The sequence below is a fragment of the Emys orbicularis genome, chromosome 3, assembly GCF_028017835.1.
Source record: "Emys orbicularis isolate rEmyOrb1 chromosome 3, rEmyOrb1.hap1, whole genome shotgun sequence".
NCBI classification, from domain to species: domain Eukaryota; kingdom Metazoa; phylum Chordata; order Testudines; family Emydidae; genus Emys; species Emys orbicularis.
The window spans coordinates 28,840,165-28,865,127 of NC_088685.1; the positions used below are offsets into that span (position 1 = coordinate 28,840,165).

Below are 24,963 nucleotides of genomic sequence, written 5' to 3' on the forward strand. Positions count from 1 at the left end.
CTGCATAGGGATTGCATGATTAGGCCCTACGTTCACTAAAGTTGCTCCAAGCACCTTTTAATTTTTCTATTCGAGTTGTCTTTTCTTATTGCAGGTTAACTTAAAAAAAATAATCATAGGGGTCAGCTTCTTCCTGACCCGTACACTGTGGTTTACTGGAGGGCAGAAAGGATTCCAATAGTCTCTTCCCACACATGAATAAAAGTATTGAGCCTAGTTTTTCCTTGTGGAGTATGGAGACAGGAAGCCTTGCTGCAGTGGAAGGGTAGAAAGTGGTGGTACTGTCATGAGCAGAAAAGACACCTATCAAAAAGAGAAGAAAAGAGATAATAGATAAACATCTGTGGTCTAACATTATTTTTTTATTCTAACTTTTTTTTTAACCGCCTTTTAATTTGCACAATATATTAATCAATGCAAAATGTTTTTTTTCCCAAATCTTTGCCATCAGTGATTTGATAATTGCAGAAAGGCACAGACATCACAGGGAGTCTGTTTTGCTATGATATTGTCATTGTTTGGGTAAATACTCATAAACCAAAGGCCATTAACGTATCAAAGGTGTGGTGATATCCCAGCATGATATTGTTCCCTGCTCATATATATTGTCCGTTATCTTGTTTTAGTTCTTCCATATTTTATGGAGAATAGTGCAGTGGGATGTCATGATGAATTTTATGGGAAGTGTGGGAACCCGGATAAAAATACATTAATGTGTGCACTAGGAATCAGAAGGGAAGGAAATTGGAGTGGACCCAACATTCTAAATCTAAAACTTGGTCAGTATAGAGCAAGGCTTTAAATAACCCCCAAAATAGTAGAGGCAACCTCCTCTCTGCCTTTTTTTTTTTTTTTTTTTTTCTTCCCAGTTGCCCTTTTATTGCTCTGGTGGTCCAGTGACAGTGATGTAAGAAATGTTGCATAGATTCTTGCAGTTCTGTTGCCAATACACTGTTCACTAGCCTCCTGTGCAACTATTCTTCGATCATGGGCAAAATAATGGACCAGCTGTTATGGGACTCAATTACTAAAGAATTGGGATAATATTAATGCCAATCAACATGATTTTATAGAAAATGGACCTTGTCAAACTAACTTGATATCATTCTTGGATGAGATCACAAGTTTGGTTGAGAAAGGTAATAGTGTTGATGTTGTATGCTTTGGCACCCATAAGGCATTTGACATCTTGATTAAGAAACTGGAATGATACAAAAGCAACACGGCACACTTATTGGGATTAAAACCAGGGTAACTGGTAGTTCTCAAAATGTAATTGTAAACACAGAATAATGACCAAAAGGGTATGTTTCTAGTGGGGTTCTACTTTATTTAATATTTTAATCAATGCTCTGGAAAAACACCATAAAATCATTCTTATTATTTGTATTTCCATAGTACATAGGAGCTATAGTCATGGACCAGGGCCCCATTGTGCTAGGTGCTGTACAAACAGAATAAAAAGCCCCAAAGAGTAGCAATCTATTGTCTCTTGCGTTATACCTAGATGGATTCAGATAGACAGGGAACTACAAGGAAACATTGGGACAATATTGGTCACCACGGTAGGCTATGGCATCAACGCATCAGTTTCCTAACTGTTGTCAAGTTTATTGTATGCATCATGGCAAAGGAACGTTTTAAGAAGGACAATGAGGTCACTTTACAGACGATAGGGAGCAAATGTGAGGGGTAGCATGGGAGAAAGCATAAAAGTGCTTGTTTTAAAATTTAACAAGTGGTCGAGGGTGGCATCATTGGCCAATCAGAGAAAGGAGTCCACACTTTGATTGTGAGTGAGAGATGATAGGTAAAATGGGGATAAGCCATGAAGGGCTTGAAAGTGAAGACAAGCAGCTTATATTTTATATGGTAGAGAAGGGGAACCCAGTTGAAGAGATGGAAGGAGAGAAGTGACATCATCTAAGTGATGGGCTAGGAGAATGATCTTTGCAGCGGCATTCTGAATGAATATGAGTGGGGCAAGATTGCATTTGTCATGGCCAGAGAGAAGGGTATTGCAGTAATTGAGATGTGAGATGCTGAGAGCCTAGCTTTATGGGTGGTTAGGAAAGGCTGTATCATAGAGATGTAGTGCACAAAGAATATGCAAGATTTAGACACAGCCTAGATGTGTATACCTAGAGAGAGGTTCAAGTTGAAGATGACACTCAGGTTATGGGCCTTAGTGATTTGATATATCCCTACATAGGGAACAAATCTGAAACGGGGTTATCAGTCTTGCTGACAAAGGTATAACAAGATCCAATGGCTGGAATTTGAAACTAGACAAATTTATAAGGCACAAGTTTTTAACAGTGAGGGTAATTATCAAAAAAACTAACCAAGGGTTGTGGTCGATTCTCATCACTGGAAATCTTTAAGGATCTTTTTCTAAAAGATATACTCATCTTCAGACACAACTATTGGATTTGAAGCAGAAATTAATTCAAGAAAGTCCTGTGTTATGCCGGAGGTCAAACTAGATGATCACAACTGTTCCTTCCCAGTGCTATCTTTTTCCCACCCCGGCTCTTCCTCCCAGTCCCATTCTCCTCACCTAATCAGTCCATTTCCACTTCTCAGGATTCTTGTCCCAGTCCCTGTTCCAAAGCATGGGGACACTAGAGCTGTTCAGAAAGGGTCACCAGTATTGATTAATATGGAGAAAATGTATTTTTCCCTAGCCTTGTTCTCCAAAATGGCTGAACCATTTTGGCTGAAATTTTCCAAAATAATCTCAGCCTGAGGCAGACAACTAGCATAGAAAATTTCACCCCAAACTTTAAAGCTTAGCAAACCTATAAGCAACTGAGAAAATGGGAAGTGTCAGGTGATCTTAATAGACAGATCTATCAGTCCCTGTCTCTATTATATCCCTCGAATCAGGGTTAAGCCCCCAAAAACCCCCAAAGAACCTGCACCTGAATGAAACTATGTATATAGTAAGGGCTGTCAGTTAATCGCAGTTAACTCACACAATTAACTCAAAAAAAAAAAATAATCACAACTAATCGTGGTTTTAATCACACTATTAAACAATAGAATACCAATTGAAATTTATTAAATATTTTGGATGTTTTTCTACATTTTCAAATATTTGATTTTAATTACAACACAGAATACAAAGTGTATAGTGCTCGCTTTATATTATTATTTTTATTACAAATATTTTCACTGTAAAAATGATAAATAAAAGAATAGTATTTTTCAATTTACCTCATACAAGTACTGTAGTGCAATCTCTATCGTGAAAGTGCAATTTACAAATCTAGATTTTTTTTTGTTACATAACTGTACTCAAAAACAAAACAATGTAAAACTTTAGATCCTACAAGTCCAGTCAGTCCTACTTCTTGTTTAGCCAATCACTAAGATAAACAAGTTTGTTTACATTTACATAACTTCTATTTGTGCCTTTGAAAAATCTATCCCTAATATTTTGATACCTATACCTATAGGAATTTTTATTTATCCCATACAAGCAATTCCAGAATGATAGATTTCTAATCTGTTTTACTTTTGAGAATAAAACAAAGAAATAAAACTAATTTGAATTGTTGTTTCTCAGTTTGTGCATGGGGTTGGGGGGGGAGGTATGCAGAGCAACAATGCCTTTTCTAGCTTAAGTGTTTTTCTTTGACTTTTTTTTCTGAGCATTTTAGAGTGACCAGTTATTTTGTTTTCTCTTGCTGTGTTTTATGGTTCTCCCCTAACAAGAACACTTGAAGAAAATGTGTACAAGATCGCTCTTTCCTTGGCTCAACGTTACAGTGTTCCACTTTGGGAAGTTTATATGACACATCTTGAGTTTCTGTTCACTGATAGTGGGTAAGTGTTGAGGCTCATCTGAATTAATTTACAGTTCTGTTCCATTGAGGTATGACCCATTCCAAGAGAATTCTCATGGCAGAAAGAAGCAGCTTTTGTTTACTACATTTGCTTTACTTTCACATAGCATGCTTCACATTTTCCATACATTTACATTTTAATCAGGCCTTCCTTAACAACCCATAAAAGGATTAATGGAGGAAGGGTTAAATGGCTCTTCAAGGCTTCATGAGCTCCCATCTGTACCTCCCTTGTTGTTCTTATTCAACCTTTTGGGCTTTGAATCAATGTACGAGTTCCTATGGATTCTTCAGTGTTTAGGCCTCTGTTTTCACTAAGCCCTGACCAGGGCCGGCTCTAGGCACCAGCAAAACAAGCTGGTGCTTGGGGCGGCACATTTTTAGGGGCGGCATGGCCGGCGCCAGAATGCCGCCCCTGCCGCCCCTAAAAATGTGCCCCAGCCGCCCTAGCTCACCTCCGCTGCTGCCGCTCGCACGCCACGGCGCGCGAAACAGCTGATTCGCGCGCCGCTGCTCGCCCTCCCTCCCAGGCTCTCAAATCTGGAGGGAGGGGGAGCTCCCGAGTGGCCGCGGCGCGCGTGCCGCTTCTCCCCCTCCCTCCCTACCTCCCTCCCTCCTAGGCTTGAGAGCCTGGGGGGAGGAGGCAGGGCTGGGGATTTGGGGAAGGGGCGGAGTTGAGGCGGGGCCGGGGGTGGGGTAAGAAAAAAACGGGGGGGGCGGCCAAAATTGTTTTTGCTTGGGGCGGCAAAAATCCTAGAGCCGGCCCTGGCCCTGACCTCACTAAACACAAACCATTTCTTCTCATTCCTTAGCTTCTTAAAATCTTCTTAGGATATGGAATTACTTTTTTCCAAATGAGTGTCAACTCACTAATGACTGAGGCATTAAATATTTTATAGAATTTTGAAAACAATGTTATATTCTTCAAGCAGTTCTAGAAGGTTCTTGCGCTTCTCAAAATCCATGCATGCAGGGGGATGCAGTTGGCCTGTTTAAATGACACAGAAATGTATATGCTTCATTCCTGAGGATTTCATGATGGTCATTCAATTACCATATTTATTTCATGTATTGTTAACAGTAGAAAAAAGTTTTATTTTTTTTTTTTAATGAAAAGGAGAAAATGTAACATAAAAGAATGTCGCTATCACGTCTTTGTATCTAACACTACTAAATGCAAATTGTCTGAATTTTGTTGGAGAAACAGGTGATGTGCTAAAAACAATTAAAATGTGTGTGAATTTTAGAATATTTAAGTTAAAGAGGTCATACTTTTGTATATCTACCGACATTGTCATTATATATGAAATATAAGATTGCATTGGGGAATACATTTGGCTGATGCCAAGTTATTTATAATTAAGGATACGATTTTGTCACTGAGGTCGTGGATTCCGTGACTTTAAAGGACCTCCATGACTTCTTTGGCTTCAGCCTGTACCAGAGCAGCAGGGCTGGAACAGCTGTCTAGCCCCACGGATGGAGCAACGCGGGCTGGAGCAGCAGTCAGTTGAGAAGGTTGGAGCAGCCGCAGCAGCAGCCACCCAGAGGCTGAAGCTGCAGCCAGGCTCTGGGTTTGGGTCTGGAGCAGCAGCCGAGGGCAGCCCAGCCTTGGACCAGCGTTCAGCGCTCCTGACCACAGACTTTCATTAATTTTTGTTTATTGCCCATGACCTGTCTGTGATTTTTACTAACAATACCCGTGACAAAATCTTAACCTTAGTTATAATTTATCACCATGCACAGGAATTACACTTCTATTACATAAGCTTCACTTCTTCATATAGGGCTTGATCCTCTTTGCATTAAAGTCAATAGTATTAATACCTCTCATCTCCATAATGATATTCACGTGAGGTTCTGATTTTTTACAGGAACACCTTTCATCTTTGTAGCAGTTTTACCGAATTGGGTCCAGTTTAGGAGATTATGTCCAACGCTTGGTTATATTGATTTAAAAAAGGATACTTTTGTTTCTCATTCTAATTGGTTCTAATTAATCACATATGCGTAACAACAACCTTGTGAGGCAGGCAAATACTACATACCCCTTTTTAAGAATGGGTAAGATGGAACAATAAGAGGCTATGCCAACTGTCCTTATAGCAGGTTCAGATGGCAGTGCTTCATGCTCTCGGTATAAATACAGAACAAAAGCAATGAACCAGGGCAATTCTTATCTGTTGTTTTGAAAGTCACAACTAAACCAGTTTCAGTAAAAAAAAAAATGAAGATGTTGGCTTTAAATTTGAAATAATTCATGTATCCACACCTTTCAGTACCACTTGCACCCCTTTTAACATTAACTATTAATTAAAATGCATGAAAAAGTTATCGTATTTTATAAAACATGAGACGTAAGAGATAAAACTACTTATGTATGGAGTGAAGAGGTCTGAAGATGGAGGAGCAGTCTGAATTTTTCTGTCTTAAAAAAAGTAAGAGAAAAAAAGCTACAGCCCTTAAATTCGAACATGTTCCTATACTATTTATTTCATTAAAAGAAATTACACACAAGGGGTGAAATCCTGGGCCCACTGAAGTAAATGGCAAAGCTTCCACTGAATTCAGTGGGGCCGGGATATCACCTAAGGCTTTTGCCATTTTATTCATTCTCTCATCTATGAATTAGTATTTGTGGAAGACTATAATAAGTGAAATACAAAATAAAGGTCCTTTTTCCAAATGAAATTTAAAAAAGTATCTTAAAAAAATTGATGTATAATAATATAAGATACTGCAGAACATTCTTTACTTTACAATAATCTCATTTTAAGGGTGATTGAAAGCATGTGGCCATTACAGTATAATTCACTCTAGGGATTATTGTATTAATAATGCATGCCTTCTTACGCATTAATGTTGAAATGAAAACAAGTTTATTCTAAGAGTTACTCATTGTTAGACAAATATGCAGTATTTATATAAGCCACTTTATGGACAGTTTCTGAAAAAAGAGACACACATTTTATACTAGTAATCATTTATTTTTATTAGGTGATGACAGTAATGATCATATGATATTGCATCGTGCAATGAATCAGAATTTGTGGTGATTATTATCTAAGGCCTGGTCTACACTAACCCCCAAATTCGAACTAAGGTACGCAACTTCAGCTACGTGAATAACGTAGCTGAAGTCGACATACCTTAGTTCAAACTTACCGCGGTTCAGACGCGGTCCACACGTGGCAGGCAGGCTCCCCGTCGACTGCGCAGTACTCCTCTCGCCGAGCTGGAGTACCGCAGTCGACGGCGAGCGCTTCCGGGATCGATCTATCGCGTCCAGACCAGACGCGATAAATCGAACCCGGAAGTTCGATTGCCAGCTGTCGAACTACCGCGGTAGTGTAGACCTGGCCTAAGTTAAAAATACATTTTATGTTCTAAAGGAAAATATAACTGCTTCTTCCTATAGAAGCTATTGAAAAGGACTATTGATCACAGAAGTCTATAAAACATGTTGGCACATTGTAATTTAGTTAACAGGGAGGTTTCAATATTTATCATGTGTCAGTAAATGTATTCTAATATCTGTCTTGACAAGGTAATTAAACAAAAAGTGCAGATTTGGGAAGATTTAACTGTGGGTCCAAACTGAGCAAATAGCTTAAACTTTGGCTACGGTCAGAAAGGAAAAAAACAGAATTTTATTTCGTTAGCACTGCAGAGCCAATACAGCTATGAAGGAACAAGGTAGTAGCATTGTCTTCAGCATCATTATCGAAATTTTTAATTGTTCTATATGTAGAATCTTTATTACAGTAAAAGGTAGGACCTTAATTCCAACTGAAACAAGATTGAGTTTGCAGTTCTTACAATGACAAAAATCATCTTTAGGGTTGGAAACTGAGCATATTCTGTTTGGAAATCACAGGTAAATATAAAATGTCTCAATGTTGCTTCTACCGAGGCAGTATTCAGAATATATAACTCCCTTTAATAAACAAGAAGAGAGCAGAAAACATCTGACTTATTGGAAATGTACTGTGGGTTAAATTCTTCAGATTTGAGCTGGTCAACTTTACATTTTCAGCATATTCTAGACATTTTCATTTGTGGCTTTAATTCTGCCTGCATTTGTATTTAACCTTGTTTTTTAGTTGTTCTTATCTGTACTAAGCTATTTCAAGAAATCTCTGGCCTTCCTGCTATTCTAAGTGTCATTTTCATGTTCAGTTAAATTTAATGACTATCACTGGTAGATTGACAGACGTGGAAAGTGGTTCTACAGAAAGTAGGTACAGAATGGGCAGTAATACTGCAGGTTTCTTCGTCCTACCTATAGATGTTTCTCAAAGCTGTTGCACAGGGCTCAGCCCCAGGCATGAGAGAATAGCTGAATCTTCATCTGCATTAAATCTATGGGGAAATGCTTCAATCTGCTAGCAAAATGCCAATTTTAGTGACTGAATGTATTTGAGAGATTAGGCTGTCTGAAGGTACCCTCTGTATGAGTACTATATGCTGTACTTGCAGGGGAATGGATACTATGATCTAAGCATTATCTATCAACAACATCTATTGCTAGTATAAGCTAGTATAAAATCAACAAAGCCCCAGTCTAGCACAGTTATTCCACATGGAGAACCTTTCAGCATCCTGGCCCAAGTCATTTGCCATGTCACCAACAGTCCAGCCGATATTAACTTTCTGGTCGTTACTGAATCAAACAAATGACCGAAAGATATGCCATTACCTTTTCCCTTTACTGACCACGTCCTCTGACTATATTGAACATCTAAAGCATTAATATATCGTGCTTGAAGTGCATATGTACAGTGTAGCTATTGAATATCCTAATTCTGCTGCTGCTTGTTCCCATGCACGTGCACATTCCTTTTTTATAATGTGAAGGTTTTTGCCGTTAAAAAAAAAATGTGGATAGCAAAATCAGGCAATTCATAATATAGAATAATTACTTTTTTAAATGAATAATTTAAAGAAAATTTGAACTGTAAAAGCTCTATTTTCTTACCCTTTTAAAACTTAAACCAGCCAAAATCTTGCTCCATGATGGAGAATCCAGCTGCCAAGTTTCATCTTAAAGCTGAATTTTTGCAGCAAACTATAAAACCTGAAAATAGATGTTTATTATAGAAATGGTGATCCAATACCATTTGATGACTTTGGAATGTGAAAGTATGAAATATTCTGATGTGACTGATATGACTCTCTATATACATGTCTAAATAAGTAGTTTATTACGCAGCCTCTTTTCCTCTTGTTAAAGAGCATGAATTATTTAAGAATTTCTTAAATATTTGGGATCACTTTTTACACGTCAGACATATGTACATGAAGTAGTATTCACACTTCAAAATCTGTTACAAAATTGAACCTTTTTGCTTAAGGAAAAAAATTAGTTATCATGTCACCTCTTGTATTTGAATGAATATGTATTTAATTTACTTGAGTGTCCAACCTTTAAAGCAATATTTGTTTTACACACAGCTTATCTACTGGAGAAATAGAAGACAGAGCACAAAGTCTTGGTCTCTTTGAGACTTTGAAAACCAACCCTGAAGCCCTACATCAACACATGGCCAAATATGTTTACCCGGGTATTGAAGGCATAGATCACCAGCGGTTGCTTTATTATTTTACTCTCCTTGAAAATTGCGGTTGTTCAGAATTTGTAAAGCATGCTATCAAACCTGAAACTCACATACGACTGCTGAAAAAATTCAAGGCCGTTGCACCAGGTACGAGATTTATTGGTTTTGTACTTTATAGTTACTTACCACATTTATTCAGTTTTCTGAGTATTGACAAGGTCACACTTTCTAATTTCAAATTATCAGGTGCTCTTTTATAAGCAAATCAGATAGATGCAGGGAGCTCAATAGGTTTCTTATGCCTCAGAGGAAAATTAACCTAGTCTTTGGATTTATTGCATGTTTAGATTAGTCTTTCATAGCAAGCTACAGCAAAATGCATTGCTGAAAAAAAATTAAACAGTATTTTGATATTTCTAGTCTAGTAAATGTTAAATATTTTAGCTTCTAAAAATGTTATGTAAATATTAAATGTATCTTTGTATAATTAAAATGAAATTCTCCATTCTGCAAAAATATGGGTTACAGTGTATGAAGAGGCTTAAAAAACAAAAACAAGCACTTGAATAACATACTGTGGGCAGAAATGCAGTTCATGTAAAATCTGCTCCTCTTAAACTACCTAAAATGCATTCTGTGTATTGGTGTGCCTATCAAAAATCTTAATTACATAATACATAATTTCATAGATGTTAAGCATTTTTCTTTCAAAAGTTCATATTTTTTTTAAATAATGTTGTTTGATATTACTTTATTCTGCAGAAAGGGATACATTTTTAACTACTATTTTTCACCCGGCCTGGCAACAGGCATTTATGTAATTATATTTTTAAGCAGGGCTAATAGTGTCCCCATTATTAAAGTTGCCTGACACTACCCATTATAAGACCCTCTTTTCAGTTGTGTAGAACTTTGCCAAATTGTAATTGTTTGGTTTGAAACTTGACATGATAGGGGGTGTCTGCCTCAAGCTGAATGTTTTTAGAAAACATTTCAATACACTGGATGGCTCTGCTCTGGGGATGAATGAGGGTTGCATTGTAAATGAAGGACTGTCTTAGCAACCCCGTCTCATGCTGCAGAGATTGGAAGGTGTGTTGTGAATAATACAGGGGATTGCAGGAAGAGAAAGGACTGTCTTATGGCTAAATCAGTCAAATGCAGCATTGGATAATTGGATTCTATCCCGGCCAGTGCCAGAGAGTTCCTATGTGAAGCTAAGCAAGTCACTTAAAGTAAACTTTTCAGAGGTTCCCACTAATTGTTTGTGTTCCTCATTTTTTCAGTGCTCAACTTGGTCACCTGAGGTCTGATTTGTAGAAGCGCTTAGTCTTTGCAGCTACAACTGAAGTCAATGTTTTAAATGTACAAAGTGCTTTATAACGCTAAGAACTCTTTAAAAAAAAAAAATCAAGTCTTCAAGGCTTCTCAAGTTGAGCACCCAAAATTAGTGTACTGTTTGACCTTAATCTCTGTGCCTCAACCCCCCCAGTGGTAATGTAGAGATAATAATACTCCCTTATCGCACAGGGGTGTTGTGAAGATGGATTGATTAATTAAGCACTGAGATGCTATAGTAATGAAGGCCATAGGAAAGACCATAAGGATATTAATAATTCTGTCTTTATAGCAGGATTTGAACAGTGTGCTGTAAATTAAGGCCTGAGGCTAACATTTAACTATGAGGATAAAACAGAATATTGAATATTACTCATTCAGTAAGCACAGTTTGTCTGTGCACTGAATGAGGCAGGGGTCCTTTGGAAAAAATAGCATGTAATCATGAAATTAAAAACTGTCATAACAAATACACACAAAGGGGCCAAATTAAGGTTGTACAAATAGCTTTGTGGTATTTCCTGACTTTTGAGTATTTGACTTTGCAGCCTTAATAATGGTCTTGTACTATAGTTTTATGTGCAATATGTATATAAAATACATATGTACACACATGTTTACTTCACACGTGGTACTTGCAGCTCACACTCCCCTTTTCAGTTGCTCACATCTTCCACAATAAAATTTAAGCCAAATTTTCATTTTTTATAAGTCCAAATGTGATTTTTTGAAAGTTTGAGCAATTTTTTCTCTGTTATTCTCAATTAAATGCGCATTTAAAAAAATCATTATCAAAATTTTGCTTTTGGTTGATTTACTTGGCTAAGCCTAGAAACATCAAAATGTGATTGATTTCCAGACATATATTGCATTTAAAAAACTAAGCCACGTCTGAAAAAATGTTATGAATCTTTTCAAAAATAGCACTTTTTTTGTTTGTCTCTCCTTTGCTTTTTTTGTCATTAAGTACATCCAGCTCCATTAGTAGCAGAATTGAGGCTGGAAACTTGCAGAACTTATAAACTTCACAGAAGAGACAGCTATTAAAAGCCATTAGCATAGGCCCAAGATTGAAGAATTTAAAAGTTCCAAAGCTGAACATATGTGGATTTCTTTATTTCCGTGTGTGTGTGTGTGTGTGTGTGTGTGTGTGTGTGTGTTCTAAATTGGGAAATTAAATATAAAACCAAGTGTTATAACACTGCTGCTGTAATAATAAGCATTCAGAAGTCAGGAAATTATAGAAATTAAGGGTTTCAGAGTAGCAGGAAATTAAGGTTGTTCCAGCAACGTTATCTTGTCATGGTGTAAATAATATTCGAATCTGTCATCTTTTTACGTAAATTTTTAATATATTATTGATTTGTTGTCAATGTATACCATTGTGGGAGCAGTCTTAACATTTGCATTTCTTGGCTGCTGTTTACTTGCATCTTTAATCTTGATCTTGCCCAGTTGCTAGGGTGTTCTTTTTTTCTCATTTATCCACAGTCATAGCATTATTATTTGTACAGCATCATAAATGTGCATAGAATTGTAAAGACAAAAGACGAAGTCCCTGCCCTGAGGAGCTTACAGTCTGAGGCTTTGTCTACACTACTGGGGTAAGTCAACCTAAGTTACACTATTCCAGCTACATGAATACCGTATCTGGAGTCAACGTAGCTTAGGTCGACTTAGGCCTAGTCTACACTACGAGTTTAGGTCGACTTTAGCAGTGTTAAATCGAATTAAGCCTGGACACGTTCACACGACGAAGCACTTTCTTTCGACTTAAAGGGCCCTTTAAACCGGTTTCTTTACTCCACCTCCGACGAGGGGATTAGCGATAAAATCGGCCTTAGCGGGTCGGAATTGGGGTAGTGTGGACGGAATTCGACGTTATTGGCCTCCGGGAGCTATCCCACAGTGCTTCATTGTGACTGCTCTGGACAGCACTCTCAACTCAGATGCACTGACCAGGTAGACAGGAAAAGCCCCGCGAACGTTTGAATTTCATTTCCTGTTTGCTCAGCGTGGAGAGCACAGGTGACCACGCAGAGCTCATCAGCACAGGTAACCGTGATGGAGTCCCAGGATCGCAAAAGAGCTCCAGCATGGACAGAACGGGAGGTACGGGATCTGCTCGCCATATGAGGAGATGAATCAGTGCTACCTGAACTCCGTAGCAGTAAACGAAATGGCAAAATATTAGAAAAGGTCTCCAAGGCCGTGAAGGACAGAGGCCATAACAGGGACGCACAGCAGTGCCGCGTGAAAATTAAGGAGCTACGACAAGCCTACCACAAAGCCAGAGAAGCAAACGGAAGGTCCGGGGCAGAGACGCAAACATGCCGCTTCTACGCGGAGCTGCATGCCATTCTAGGGGGTGCAGCCACCACTACCCCAACCGTGTGCTATGACTCCCTCACTGGAGAAACACACAGGGAAGTGGGTTCGGGGTACGAGGAAGATGAGGATGTAGATAGCTCACAGCAGCAAGGAAGCGGAGAAACCGGTTTCCCCAACAGCCAGGATATGTTTATCACCCTGGACCTGGAACCAGTAACCCCCGAACTCACCCAAGGCGTGCTCCCACACCCTGAGGGCGCACAGGGGACCTCTGGTGAGTGTACCTTTGTAAATATTACACATGGTTTAAAAGCAAGCGTGTTTAATGATTAATGATTAATTTGCCCTGGCAATCGCGGCCAGTACAGCTACTGGAAAAGTCTGTTAACGTGTATGGGGATGGAGCGGAAATCCTCCAGGGACATCTCCAGAAAACTCTCCTTCATGTACTCCCAAAGCCTTTGCAAAAGGTTTCTGGGGAGGGCTGCCTTATCCCATCCGCCATGGTAGGACATTTTACCACGCCAGGCCAGTAGCACGTAGTCTGGAATCATTGCATAACAAAGCATGGCAGCGTATGGTCCCGGTGTTTGCTGGCATGCAGACAACATCCATTCCTTATCGCTCTTTGTTATCCTCAGAAGAGTGATATCATTCACGGTCACCTGGTTGAAATGGGGCGATTTTATTAAGGGGGGACATTCAGAGGTGCCCGTTCTTGCTCTGCTGAACAGAAATATTCCCCGCTGTTAGCCACGCGGTGGGGGGGAGGGGTGAAGTGATCATCCCAGAGAATTGGGTGTGGGGGGGGGAGGGGAGTTAGTTGGGTTTGTGCTGCATGTTAACCCGGAAACCGCAGCCCCTCCTTTTACATTGCAAACCCATTTTAAATGGCCAACCCAACGGGTGCTTGGTATGGGAAATGAGAGCGCTACTGTTTGAAACCATTCCCACATGTTAAGAAGGTTAAAAAAGCCAAAAGACTGTGTCTTACCATGGCTGCCTGCAAGCCGAAATCTGTTGCCTGGCACTGCGTGAGTGATCTCTCACACCAAACCGGCAGGCCCTCAATATAAGAGGAAAAATGCGACCTTGTAACGAAAGCACATGTGCTGTGTAATGTGAACAGCAAAATTTAACGTGAAAGAGTGTACCCATTGTTCTCTAAAATGTGTCTTTTTTAACCACCTCTCCCTTCTCCTCCACCAGCTGCAAATGTTTCTCCTTCACAGAGGCTAGTGAAGATTAGAAGGAGAAAACGGAGGACGCGGGATGATATGTTCACGGAGCTCCAGATGTCCTCCCACGCTGACAGAGCACAGCAGAATGCGTGGACGCAGTCAATGTCAGACTACAGAAAAGCACAATATGAACGAGAGGAGAGGTGGCGGACTGAATCGCGGGATGAACAGAGCAAGTGGCGGGCTGAAGATGATAGGTGGCATCAGCTTGCAGACAGAAGGCAAGAGTCGATGCTCTGGCTGCTGGAGCATCAAACTGATATGCTCCAGCGTATGGTTGAGCTGCAGGAAAGGCAGCAGGAGCAGAGACCGCCGCTACAGCCCCTGTGTAACCAACAGCCCTCCTCCCCAAGTTCCATAGCCTCCTCACCCAGACGCCCAAGAACACGGTGGGGGGGCCTCCGGCCACCCAGTCACTCCAGCCCAGATGATTGCCCGAGCATCAGAAGGCTGGCCTTCAATAAGAGTTAAAGTTTTAAACTGCAGTGTGTCCTTTTCCTTCCCTCCTCCCCCACCCATCCCGGGCTACCTTGGCAATTATCCCCCTAGTTGTGTGATGAATTAATAAAGAATGCATGAATGTGAAGTAACAATGACTTTATTGCCTCTGCAAGCGGTGCTCGAAGGGGGGAGGGGAGGGGGAGGTGGTTGGTTTACAGGGAAGTAGAGTGAACCGGGTCGGGGGGGGGAGGCGGAGGGTTCATCAAGGAGAAACAAACAGAAGTTTCACACCGTAGCCTGGCCAGTCACAAAACTTGTTTTCAAAGCTTCTCTGATGCGCACCGCGCCCTGCTGTGCTCCGCTAACCGCCCTGGTGTCTGGCTGCGCGTAATCAGCGGCCAGGCGATTTGCCTCAACCTCCCACCCCGCCATAAATGTCTCCCCCTTACTCTCACAGATATTGTGGAGCGCACAGCAAGCAGCAATAACAATGGGGATATTCTTTTCGCTGAGGTCTGAGCGAGTCAGTAAGCTGCGCCAGCGCGCTTTTAAACATCCAAATGCACATTCCACCACCATTCGGCACTTGCTCAGCCTGAGTTGAACAGCTCCTGACTCCTGTCCAGGCTGCCTGTGTACGGCTTCATGAGCCATGGCATTAAGGGGTAGGCTGGGTCCCCAAGGATCACGATAGGCATTTCAACATCCCCAACGGTTACTTTCTGGTCCGGGAAGAAAGTCCCTTCCTCCAGCTTTCGAAACAGAGCAGAGTGCCTGAAGACGCGAGCATCATGTACCTTTCCCGGCCATCCCACGTTGATGTTGGTGAAACGTCCGTTGTGATCCACCAGGGCTTGCAGCAGCATTGAAAAGTACCCCTTGCGGTTTATGTACTCGGTGGCTTGGTGCTCCGGTGCCAAGATAGGGATATGGGTTCCGTCTATAGCCCCACCACAGTTTGGGAATCCCATTGCAGCAAAGCCATCCGCTATGGCCTGCACGTTTCCCAGAGTCACTACCCTTGATATCACCAGGTCTTTCATTGCCCTGGCAACTTGGATCACAGCAGCCCCCACAGTAGATTTGCCCACTCCAAATTGATTCCCGAATGACCGGTAGCTGTCTGGCATTGCAAGCTTCCACAGGGCTATCGCCACTCGCTTCTCAACTATGAGGGCTGCTCTCATCCTGGTATTCTGGCGCTTCAGGGCAGGGGAAAGCAAGTCACAAAGTTCCATGAAAGTGCCCTTACGCATGTGAAAGTTTCGCAGCCACTGGGAATCGTCCCACACCTGCAGCACGATGCGGTCCCACCAGTCTGTGCTTGTTTCCCGGGCCCAGAATCGGCGTTCCACGGCATGAACCTGCCCCAGTAACACCATGATTTCCACATTGCTGGGGCCTGTGCCTTGTGAGAGGTCTATGTCCATGTCAATTTCCTCATCACTCTCGCCGCTGCGCTGCAATCGCCTCCTCGGCTGGTCCTAGTTTTGCTTTGGCATGTCCAGGCTCTGCATATACTCCAGGACAATGCGCGTGGTGTTCATAGTGCTCATAATTGCCGCGGTGATCTGAGCGGGCTCCATGATCCCAGTGCTAGCTATGGCGTCTGGTTTGAAAAAAGGCGCGAAACTAGTATCTGACGGACCAGGGGAAGGAGGGAGGGAGGGAGGGGCGAGTGACGACATGGCGTACAGGTACAGGGAATTAAAATCAACAAAGGTGGCTGTGCATCAGGGAGAAACACAAACAACTGTCACACAGAATGGCCCCCCCCAAAGATTGAACTCAAAACCCTGGGTTTAGCAGGCCGTTGATTTCACGGAGGGAGGGGGAAGCAAATGAATACAGAACAAATCTATTTTTTACATCTTAAGCTGGCAGACGACGGTGCAGCATGACTGATAGCCCTCGGCATCTTCTGGGTGCTTGGCAGAAAATGCTGGGTGCTTGGCAGAAAATAGCATACTACGACTGATAGCCATCATCATCAAGACAGTTCGATAGGACTGAGCATGTCTGCCCAGGTGCCCATGATTGACAGCCACTGCAGTACGGTGACGACGGATACCAGTCGTAATATACCATCTTCTACCAAAAGGCAAGGGGCTGCTGCTGTGTAGCAATGTAGCCCCACGTCTGCCAGCACCCAGATCGCCCTCGGCCTCTTCTGGGTGCTTAGCAGAAAATACTGGGCGCTTGGCAGAAAATAGCATACTACGACTGATAGCCATCATCGTCAAGACAGTTCGATAGGACTGAGCATGTCTGCCCAGGTGACCATGATTGACAGCCACTGCAGTACGACGACGATGGATACCAGTCGTAATATACCATCTACTGCCAAAAGGCAAAAGGCAAGGGGCTGGTGCAGTGCAGCCCTACGGCTGCCAGCCCCCAGATCGCCGATGAAGGCTACCAGTCATGCTGCACCGTCTACCACCAAAAGGCAGTTAGCTGCTGCTGCTTGTAGCAATGCAGTACCACGTCTGCCGGCACCCAGATGACATATGGTGACGCTGAGCTGAGCGGGCTCCATGCTTGCCGTGATATGTTGTCTGCACAGGTAACCCAGGTAAAAAGGCGCAAATCTATTGTCTGCCGTTGCTCTGACGGAGGGGGAGGGGCCTGATGACATGTACCCAGAACCCCCCGCGACACTGTTTTGCATCATTCAGGCATTGGGATCTCAACCCAGAATTCCAATGGGCGGCGGAGACTGCGGGAACTGTGGGATAGCTACCCATAGTGCAATGCTCCGGAAGTTGACGCTAGCCTCGGTACTGTGGACGCGGTCCGCCGACTAGAGCACTTAGAGCATTTTATGTGGGGACACACACAATCGGCTGTATACAACCGATTTCTATAAAACCGGCTTCTATAAATTCGACCTAATTTCGTAGTGTAGACATACCCTTACTGCAGTGTCTGCCCTGCGTCGATGGGAGAAACTCTCCCGTCGACTTACCTTACTCCTCTCGTTCCGGTGGAGTACTGGAGTCGACAGGAGAGTGCTCTGCAGTCGATTTAGCATCAATAGGGGGAGGGATAGCTCAGTGGTTTGAGCATTGGCCTGTTAAACCCAGGGTTGTGAGTTCAGTCCTTGAGGGGGCCACTTAGGGATCTGGGGCAAAATCAGTACTTGGTCCTGCTAGTGAAGGCAGGGGGCTGGACTCGATGACCTGTCAGGGTCCCTTCCAGTTCTAGGAGATGGTATATCTCCATTTAAAAAAAAAAAAAATTGCAGCAGCGCCTGTCCCCAGTAAGTGTAAACATGGCCTGAGGCTCCCTGAGCTCAAGGAGACTACTGAAAGTTAAGCATGTATAAGAATTTCCAGAAGGGCCCAAGTGAAAGCAAAATGTTTGAAGGATGTAGATAAACCTATCTGGCAAGAGAGAGTATGGGGCTGAGTGGAAGGGCTATAGCGTAAAGTAATGCTACTGAAGATGTTCCACCAATCTCTCAGGGTTAAGGGTTTGTACGGAGCAGGGCTTGTTTACTTTTCTTCACAGACAGGCACACTATGTCTTTGTCTTCACTGACACACAGTGTTTTTACAGCAAGATGACTAACATGATTGTTATCTCACCGTAAAATCCTAAATGGAGACAAGGCATTCTTTTCATGAGGTAGCTAGAGAAGGTCAGTACTACCCCCTGGCAATGGGTGACCTTGCCTAGTTTATGTCTCTGTAAAACTAGTGTTTTGTCTCCACTATGTTTTTACAGCGAGATAGCTCATGCACGTTAGTTTTCCCATGGTAAAAGCATACTTTTTGTCAGTGAAGGCAGAGGGGCAGAATCAAGTTTTGTAGGCTTTACAGGAATTTATTTATATTTGTAGCCATAGATGTTTCTGTATATGCACTTGCTTCTCTATGGATAAACACATACACCTCTACCCCGATATAACGCGACCCAATATAACACAAATTCGGATATAACGCGGTAACGGGAGGGGCGGGGCTGCACACTCCGGTGGATCAAAGCCAGTTCGATACAACGCGGTTTCACCTATAACGTGGTAAGATTTTTTGGCTCCCGAGGACAGCGTTATATCGAGGTAGAGGTGTATATGTACTTGGTATGGGACTTGAATAATTTAAAAAAAATGCTAATGTTTCTTGACAGACTGTTATCACTAGGAGTTAAACCTGTTGATTATCAGCAAATAGAGGCATCAACAGCCCTTTCTACATTACAGTCTGTCAACATGCATCAACCCTAAGTTAGAATGGACTTTGTCTGTGGAGATGATAGTTCTGTCAGTGCTCTTTCAGTCCTTGGTTGGGTTTTTTTTTGTACATAGAATGCCAAATACAGTACTACCTGTTGAATAGATGCAACTTTAATAACTACTTTTGTTTTTCTCTTTCTGCCAATAGATCTCAATTACAAAAAACTAACAGATGAAAATGTGAGCCCTCTGGGAGTATTGCAGCCCATCCTTACAAGTCAGAACATCTTATCCATTTCCAAACTCGCTCCCAAAATCCCTGAGAAAGATGGTAGTATGCTCTCTCCAAGCTCTGTTTACACCATCTGGTTACAAAAACTCTTCTGGAATGGTGATCACAAGCTCATTAAAAAAGCACCAGAAACAATACCAGAGTGGTTAAGTGCATATGATACATGTGCAAAGTACTTTAATAGACTCTACCCAGGAGATATTGTCACTTTCATTGATGACATTACCTTTTCTTCAAAGGCTGTCACCAAGGTAAATATAATCCCTTTTACAAAAAAATTGCAAGTATGGTTAAGCTGCTTAGATAATAAGTTTCATACAGATAGTCCATATCTCATTTTTATCACTTTTTCTTCTAGGGAAATGTTGAATTAAAGCACTATATTAAAAAACAAAAACAAACAAACAACATCCCAAACGTTAATTTTCATGTCTAAAATTGCTACTGTGGAAAGAAAATTTGTGTTTTAATTTTACATTTTTATCAACCTAAATTGATGATAGGTTCATCCTCCCAGTGAAAGAAATACTTTCATGGTCCTCCAAAGTCTCCATGATCCAGGCCTAGCAGAGAAATAGGAAAATGTTTTTCACTGGTGCAAATCTGAAAATCTAAATTTGCTCCAAGTTTCCATTAACTCCAAACCCAAGGATAATGGTCTGCATTTCTTGGATTAGTTAGAGATCTAATTTACTATTAGGACATGAGAACTCAATATAGAATGAATGTCTGATGCCCTTTTCATGGCCTACAGTTACAATATAAAAGGGTCCAAAAGATACCTGATGCCACAATTTCCATATGGCTGAAAGCCTGCTATTACAGTGTCTTATAAGAAGATGCTGCCTTCAGGGCCCAAGCTCATTCTGCTGAATCCGTAGTAACTTCTTCCACAAGGGCTTCTTATGAGGAGGTCTGTAAAGTAAAATCACCTGGGCCTTGTTTCACACCTTTGCTACCCCGCACTATGCCAACTAAGGTAAAAGCCTCACATATTACCTTTGATTCCAGAATCCTGAATGCTGTTGTCTCTAACCCTATATCTTAAAAAAGGATGATGAGAATTCTTCCTCCTCTTCCTCCTTATTTCCTGTAGTTATTCATTCTGGTTAATCAGTTTTCATTCCCTCCTTTTTTTTTTTTGGATATTACTATTTACTATTTCCCAGCAGCTCATTCCGACTGGCTTATGACCCCTCTGCTTTTTTCTACATTAGTATTTGCTTGCTCAAAATTTTCACTTTCTGTAGCACAATTGGAGCACTAGTGTAGACTAGGTGCTACCAGCGTTGAAATAACTGTCATCTAGACCAACTGATTTCTACATCTCTAGCTATGTTCTTCAAGTCTGTCTTCTCATAAGAACATAAGAATGGCCATGCTGGATCAGACCACTGGTCCAACTAGCCCAGTATCCTTTCTTTCGACAGTGGCCAGTGCTAGATACTTCAGAGAGAATGAACAGAACAGGTAATCATCAAGTGATCCATCCCCTGTCATCCAGTCCCAGCTTCTGGCAGTCAGAGGTTTAGGGAAACCAGAGGATGGGGTTGTGTCCCTGACTATCTTGGCTAACAGTCATTGATGGACCTATCCTATCGGGGTAACTGGTTTGATGGATGGGGGAATGTGTTGGACATAATATGGACATATACCTGGACTTCAGTAGGCGTTTAACACAGTCATGACATTCTGATAAGTAAGCTGGAGAAATGTGGGCTTGGCAGAACTACCATTAAGTGGATACATAATTGATTAAACAACCGCAAACAAAGAGTAACTATTGTGTTGTTTAACATCTTTATTAGTGACCTGGGTCTCGGAATATAGAGCATACTATCAAATTTGCAAATGACACAGTCTAGGGGGGTTGCCAACACTTTGGAAGATAGTACTAAAATTCAAAGGGATCTTGATAAATTGGAGAACTAGGCTATAGTCAACAAAATGAAATTCAACAAAGACAAATGTAAGGTGCTACACTTAGGGAAGAAAAAATAAATTGAGAATAACGTAAGAACGGCCATACTGGGTCAGCTCAAATCTCCATCAAACCCAGTATCCTGTCTTTTGACAGTGGCCAATGCCAGGTGCCCCAGAGGGAATGAACAGAACAGGTAATCATCAAGTGATCCATCCCCTGCAGCCCATTCCCAGCTTCTGGCAAACAGAGGCTAGGTGCACCATCCCTGCCCATCCTGGCTAATAGCCATTGATGGATCTATCCTCCATGAATTTATCTAGTTCTTTTTTGAACCCTGTTATAGTCTTGGCCTTCGCAACATCCTCTGGCAAGGAGTTACACAGGTTGACTGTGTATTGTGTGAAAAAATACTTCCTTTTGTTTTGTTTTTTAAAAAAAAACCTGTTGCCTATTAATTTCATTTGCTGACCCCTAGTTCTTGTGTTATGAGATGGAGTAAATAACACTTCCTCATTTACTTTCTCCACACCAGTCATGATTTTATAGACCTCTATCATATCCTCCCCTAGTCATCTTTTTTTCCAAGTTGAAAAGTCTCAGTCTTATTAGTCTCTCCTCATATGGCAGATGCTCCATACATACTTATTTTTGTTGCCCTTTTCTGAACCTTTTCCAAGTCCAATATATCTTTTTTTGAGATGGGGCAACCACATCTGCATGCAGTATTCAAGATGTGGACGAACTGTGGATTTATATAGAGGTAATATGATATTTTCTGTCTTATTATCTATCCCTTTCTTAATGATTCCCAACAAACTGTTCACATTTTTGATGGCTTCTGCGCATTGAGTGGATATTTACAGAGAACTATCCACAATGACTCCAAGATCTCTTTCTTGAATGGTAACAGCTAAGTTAGACCCCGTCATTTTTTACGTATAGTTGGGATTATGTTTTCCAGTGTGTATTACTTTTATTTACATTTATCAACATTGAATTTCATCTGCCATTTTGTTGCCCAGTCATCCAGGTTTGAGAGATCTTTTTGTAGCTTTTCGCAGTCTGCCTGGGACTTAACTATCTTGAGTAGTTTTGTATTATCTGCAAATTTTGCCACCTCACTGTTTACCCCTTTTTCTAGATCATTTATGAATATGTTGAATAGGACTAGGCCCAGTACAGACTCATGGGGGACACCACTATTTACCTCTCTCCATTCTGAAAACTGACAATTTATTCCTACTCTTTGTTTCCTATCTTTTAACCGGTTATCAATCTATGAGAGGACCTTCCCTCTTACCCCATGACTTTGCTTACCAAGCTTACTTTGCTTAATAGCCTTTGGTGAGGGACCTTGTCAAAGCCTTGCTGAAAATCTAAATACACTGGATACTAAATAACTGGCTTGGCAGCAGCATTGCTGAGAAGGATCTGGGAGTTGTAGTGGATCACAACTTCAGCACAAGTCAGCAATGCCAATGCTGTTGCAAAAAGCAAATGCAGTTTTAGGTTGCATTAACAGAGGCATAGAATGGAAGTCATGGGAAGTGATAGTATCGCTCTACTCGGCGGTGGTTAGGTCTCAGCTGGAGTATTGTGTTCAGTTTGTCACCAATGTATAGAAAGGATGTAGAGAAACTGGAGAGGATCAACAAAGATGGCAAGCAACAAAGATGATCAAAGGGATGGCATACAAGCCATATGAGCAAAGGCTGAAGGAACTGGGTATGTTTAGTTTGGAAAGAGGAGATGTGGGGGTGGGACGGGGGCATGATAGCAGATTTCAAACACTTGAAAGGCTGCCATAGAAAAAATGGAGAAAAGTTATTCTCTCTTGCCACAGAGGGCAGGACAAGAGGCCGTGGGTTTAAACTACAGCATAGCAGATTTAAATTAAATATCAGAAAAATCTTCCTAACTGTAAAAACAGTAGGACAATGGTACAGACTGCTTAGGGAGGTTGTGAAAGATCCTTCGGTGGAGGTTTTCAAAAAAAAGGCTGGATAGCCATCTGTCTTGGATGGTTTAGACAGAACTAATCCTGCATCTTGGCAGGGGGGTTAGACTAGGTGACCCTTGCTGTCCCTTCTAACCCTATGGTTCTATGATTCTGTGATGCTCCATGAACTTATCCAATTCTTTTTTGAACCCAGTTTTAGTTTTCGCCTTCACAACATTTCCTGGCAACAAGTTCCAGAGGTTGATGCTACATTGTGTGAAGTACTTCCCTCATGTTAGTTTTAAACCTGCTGCCTTTTAATTTCATTTGGTGACCCCTGGTTCATGTGTTATGTGAATGAGTAAATAACACTTCCTTATTCACTTTCTCCACACCATTCATGATTTTATAGACCTCTATTATATACCCTTGTAGTCGTCTCTTCTCTAATCTTTTCTCTATCTCTGGCCAGCCAGGCCACCCAACACCGTGTTTATCTCTCTTCCCCTCGCCAACATGTCAGCTGGTCGCCGCACCATGTTCATCTATAGCCCTTTCCTCTTCCCCTCTCAATACACCTAATGGAAATGTATTATGAAAATATTACTGACCGGTATTTTCTGAAAACTTCTATCACTCTTATTTTTAGCTCTGTTTGTTCCCCTCACTTTTAATTTATCAGCATTAAAATACTACTTTACTGCATATCAGCTATCTTTAGATTCTAACTTTTTATAGCCTTATAATTATAATAATAATAATTATAATAATAATAATATTATTATTCCCCGTCCACCCCTCACTTCAAACCATATCCCATTTAGAATCTGTATTAGTCATGTAATGATCTTCCACATCCACTTACTCCTTTAGCCTTCAGCTCTCTGATCTTTTAGCAGCTTTGAAACAAATCTAATGTATCCTTTTTCTCTATAGCTGTCTTTAAAATATTGGTTCTATTTGGAATTAAAATAGGGATGTGATTCTAAATGCATTGAAAACCAGTGAATGGATAAATTGAAGTCCTGAAATTTTTTAAAGAAATTACCCTACAAATTTCAAAAATAGGAGTCAGCTCTGATTAGGTTAGGAAGAGAGGTTAAACCAATAGTTCTTTGTTACATTATTTATAAGTGACACTATCAACCTGTTTAGAGACATATTTATCCATATTAAAGATATAAATCCCAAACCAGGGATGCTGCATGAAATATAAGTTTCTTAAAGAAAGCCACGGTATGTGGCCTAAATAAGATGAGTCACTTCTTACATACCTTTTATCATGGATTTTACCTGAAAGATACCTGACTATAATTCATAGCTGCCAAGTTTCTGCAGCTGCATGTGAGACATTTATCTACCCCCTCCGGGTGCCCTCTGCTCCTAAGTGGTAGGACCAGACCATGCCTGAGTGTCCACATCTCTCATATACACACAGGGCCACACTTACTCATGTTACTGTGAGAGAGGTGATTAGAGACACTCTCACTGGCAAATGTCACACATGGAGCTGCACGATGCCAACACGGGGCAGGCCTGCCAACAGAAATAGGAAGACTTTTGAGGGGTCTTGGAAGGTGAAGCAACAAAACAATTGTATGGGGGGAGCCCATAGTCCTCCATGACAAAATTGTGAAATGTCCTCTTCCACACCACAATAAGTTTATTGCTGCTACCCCTTTCTCCTCTAAAATCAACTCCCTATCTTTGTATAGGCCCCTGCTTCTCCCAGCATTTCTCAGGATCCTCCCTGGTCCAGCTGGATCTTTCCTTTCCTTAACTGAGAGGAACAGCGGAGGAATGGGAGCCCTAGGGAGGGGTAGGGTTGCCAGCTGTCTAATGGCACAAACCCAAAAACTCTTGCCTCTCCC

At 41.4% G+C, this 24,963-nt stretch overlaps 1 protein-coding gene across 2 annotated transcripts in view; it reads left to right on the forward strand.

Moving 5' to 3' along the window:
* Positions 1-24,963, forward strand: part of NBAS (NBAS subunit of NRZ tethering complex) — a 409,271-nt gene that overhangs the window by 262,366 nt on the left and 121,942 nt on the right. For both annotated transcript variants that reach the window (XM_065400708.1, XM_065400709.1), the window contains 3 exons: positions 3,721-3,831; positions 9,306-9,556; positions 19,146-19,480. In XM_065400708.1, the coding sequence (XP_065256780.1) occupies positions 3,721-3,831; positions 9,306-9,556; positions 19,146-19,480 (697 nt within the window). The remainder of the gene's footprint in view (positions 1-3,720; positions 3,832-9,305; positions 9,557-19,145; positions 19,481-24,963) is intronic.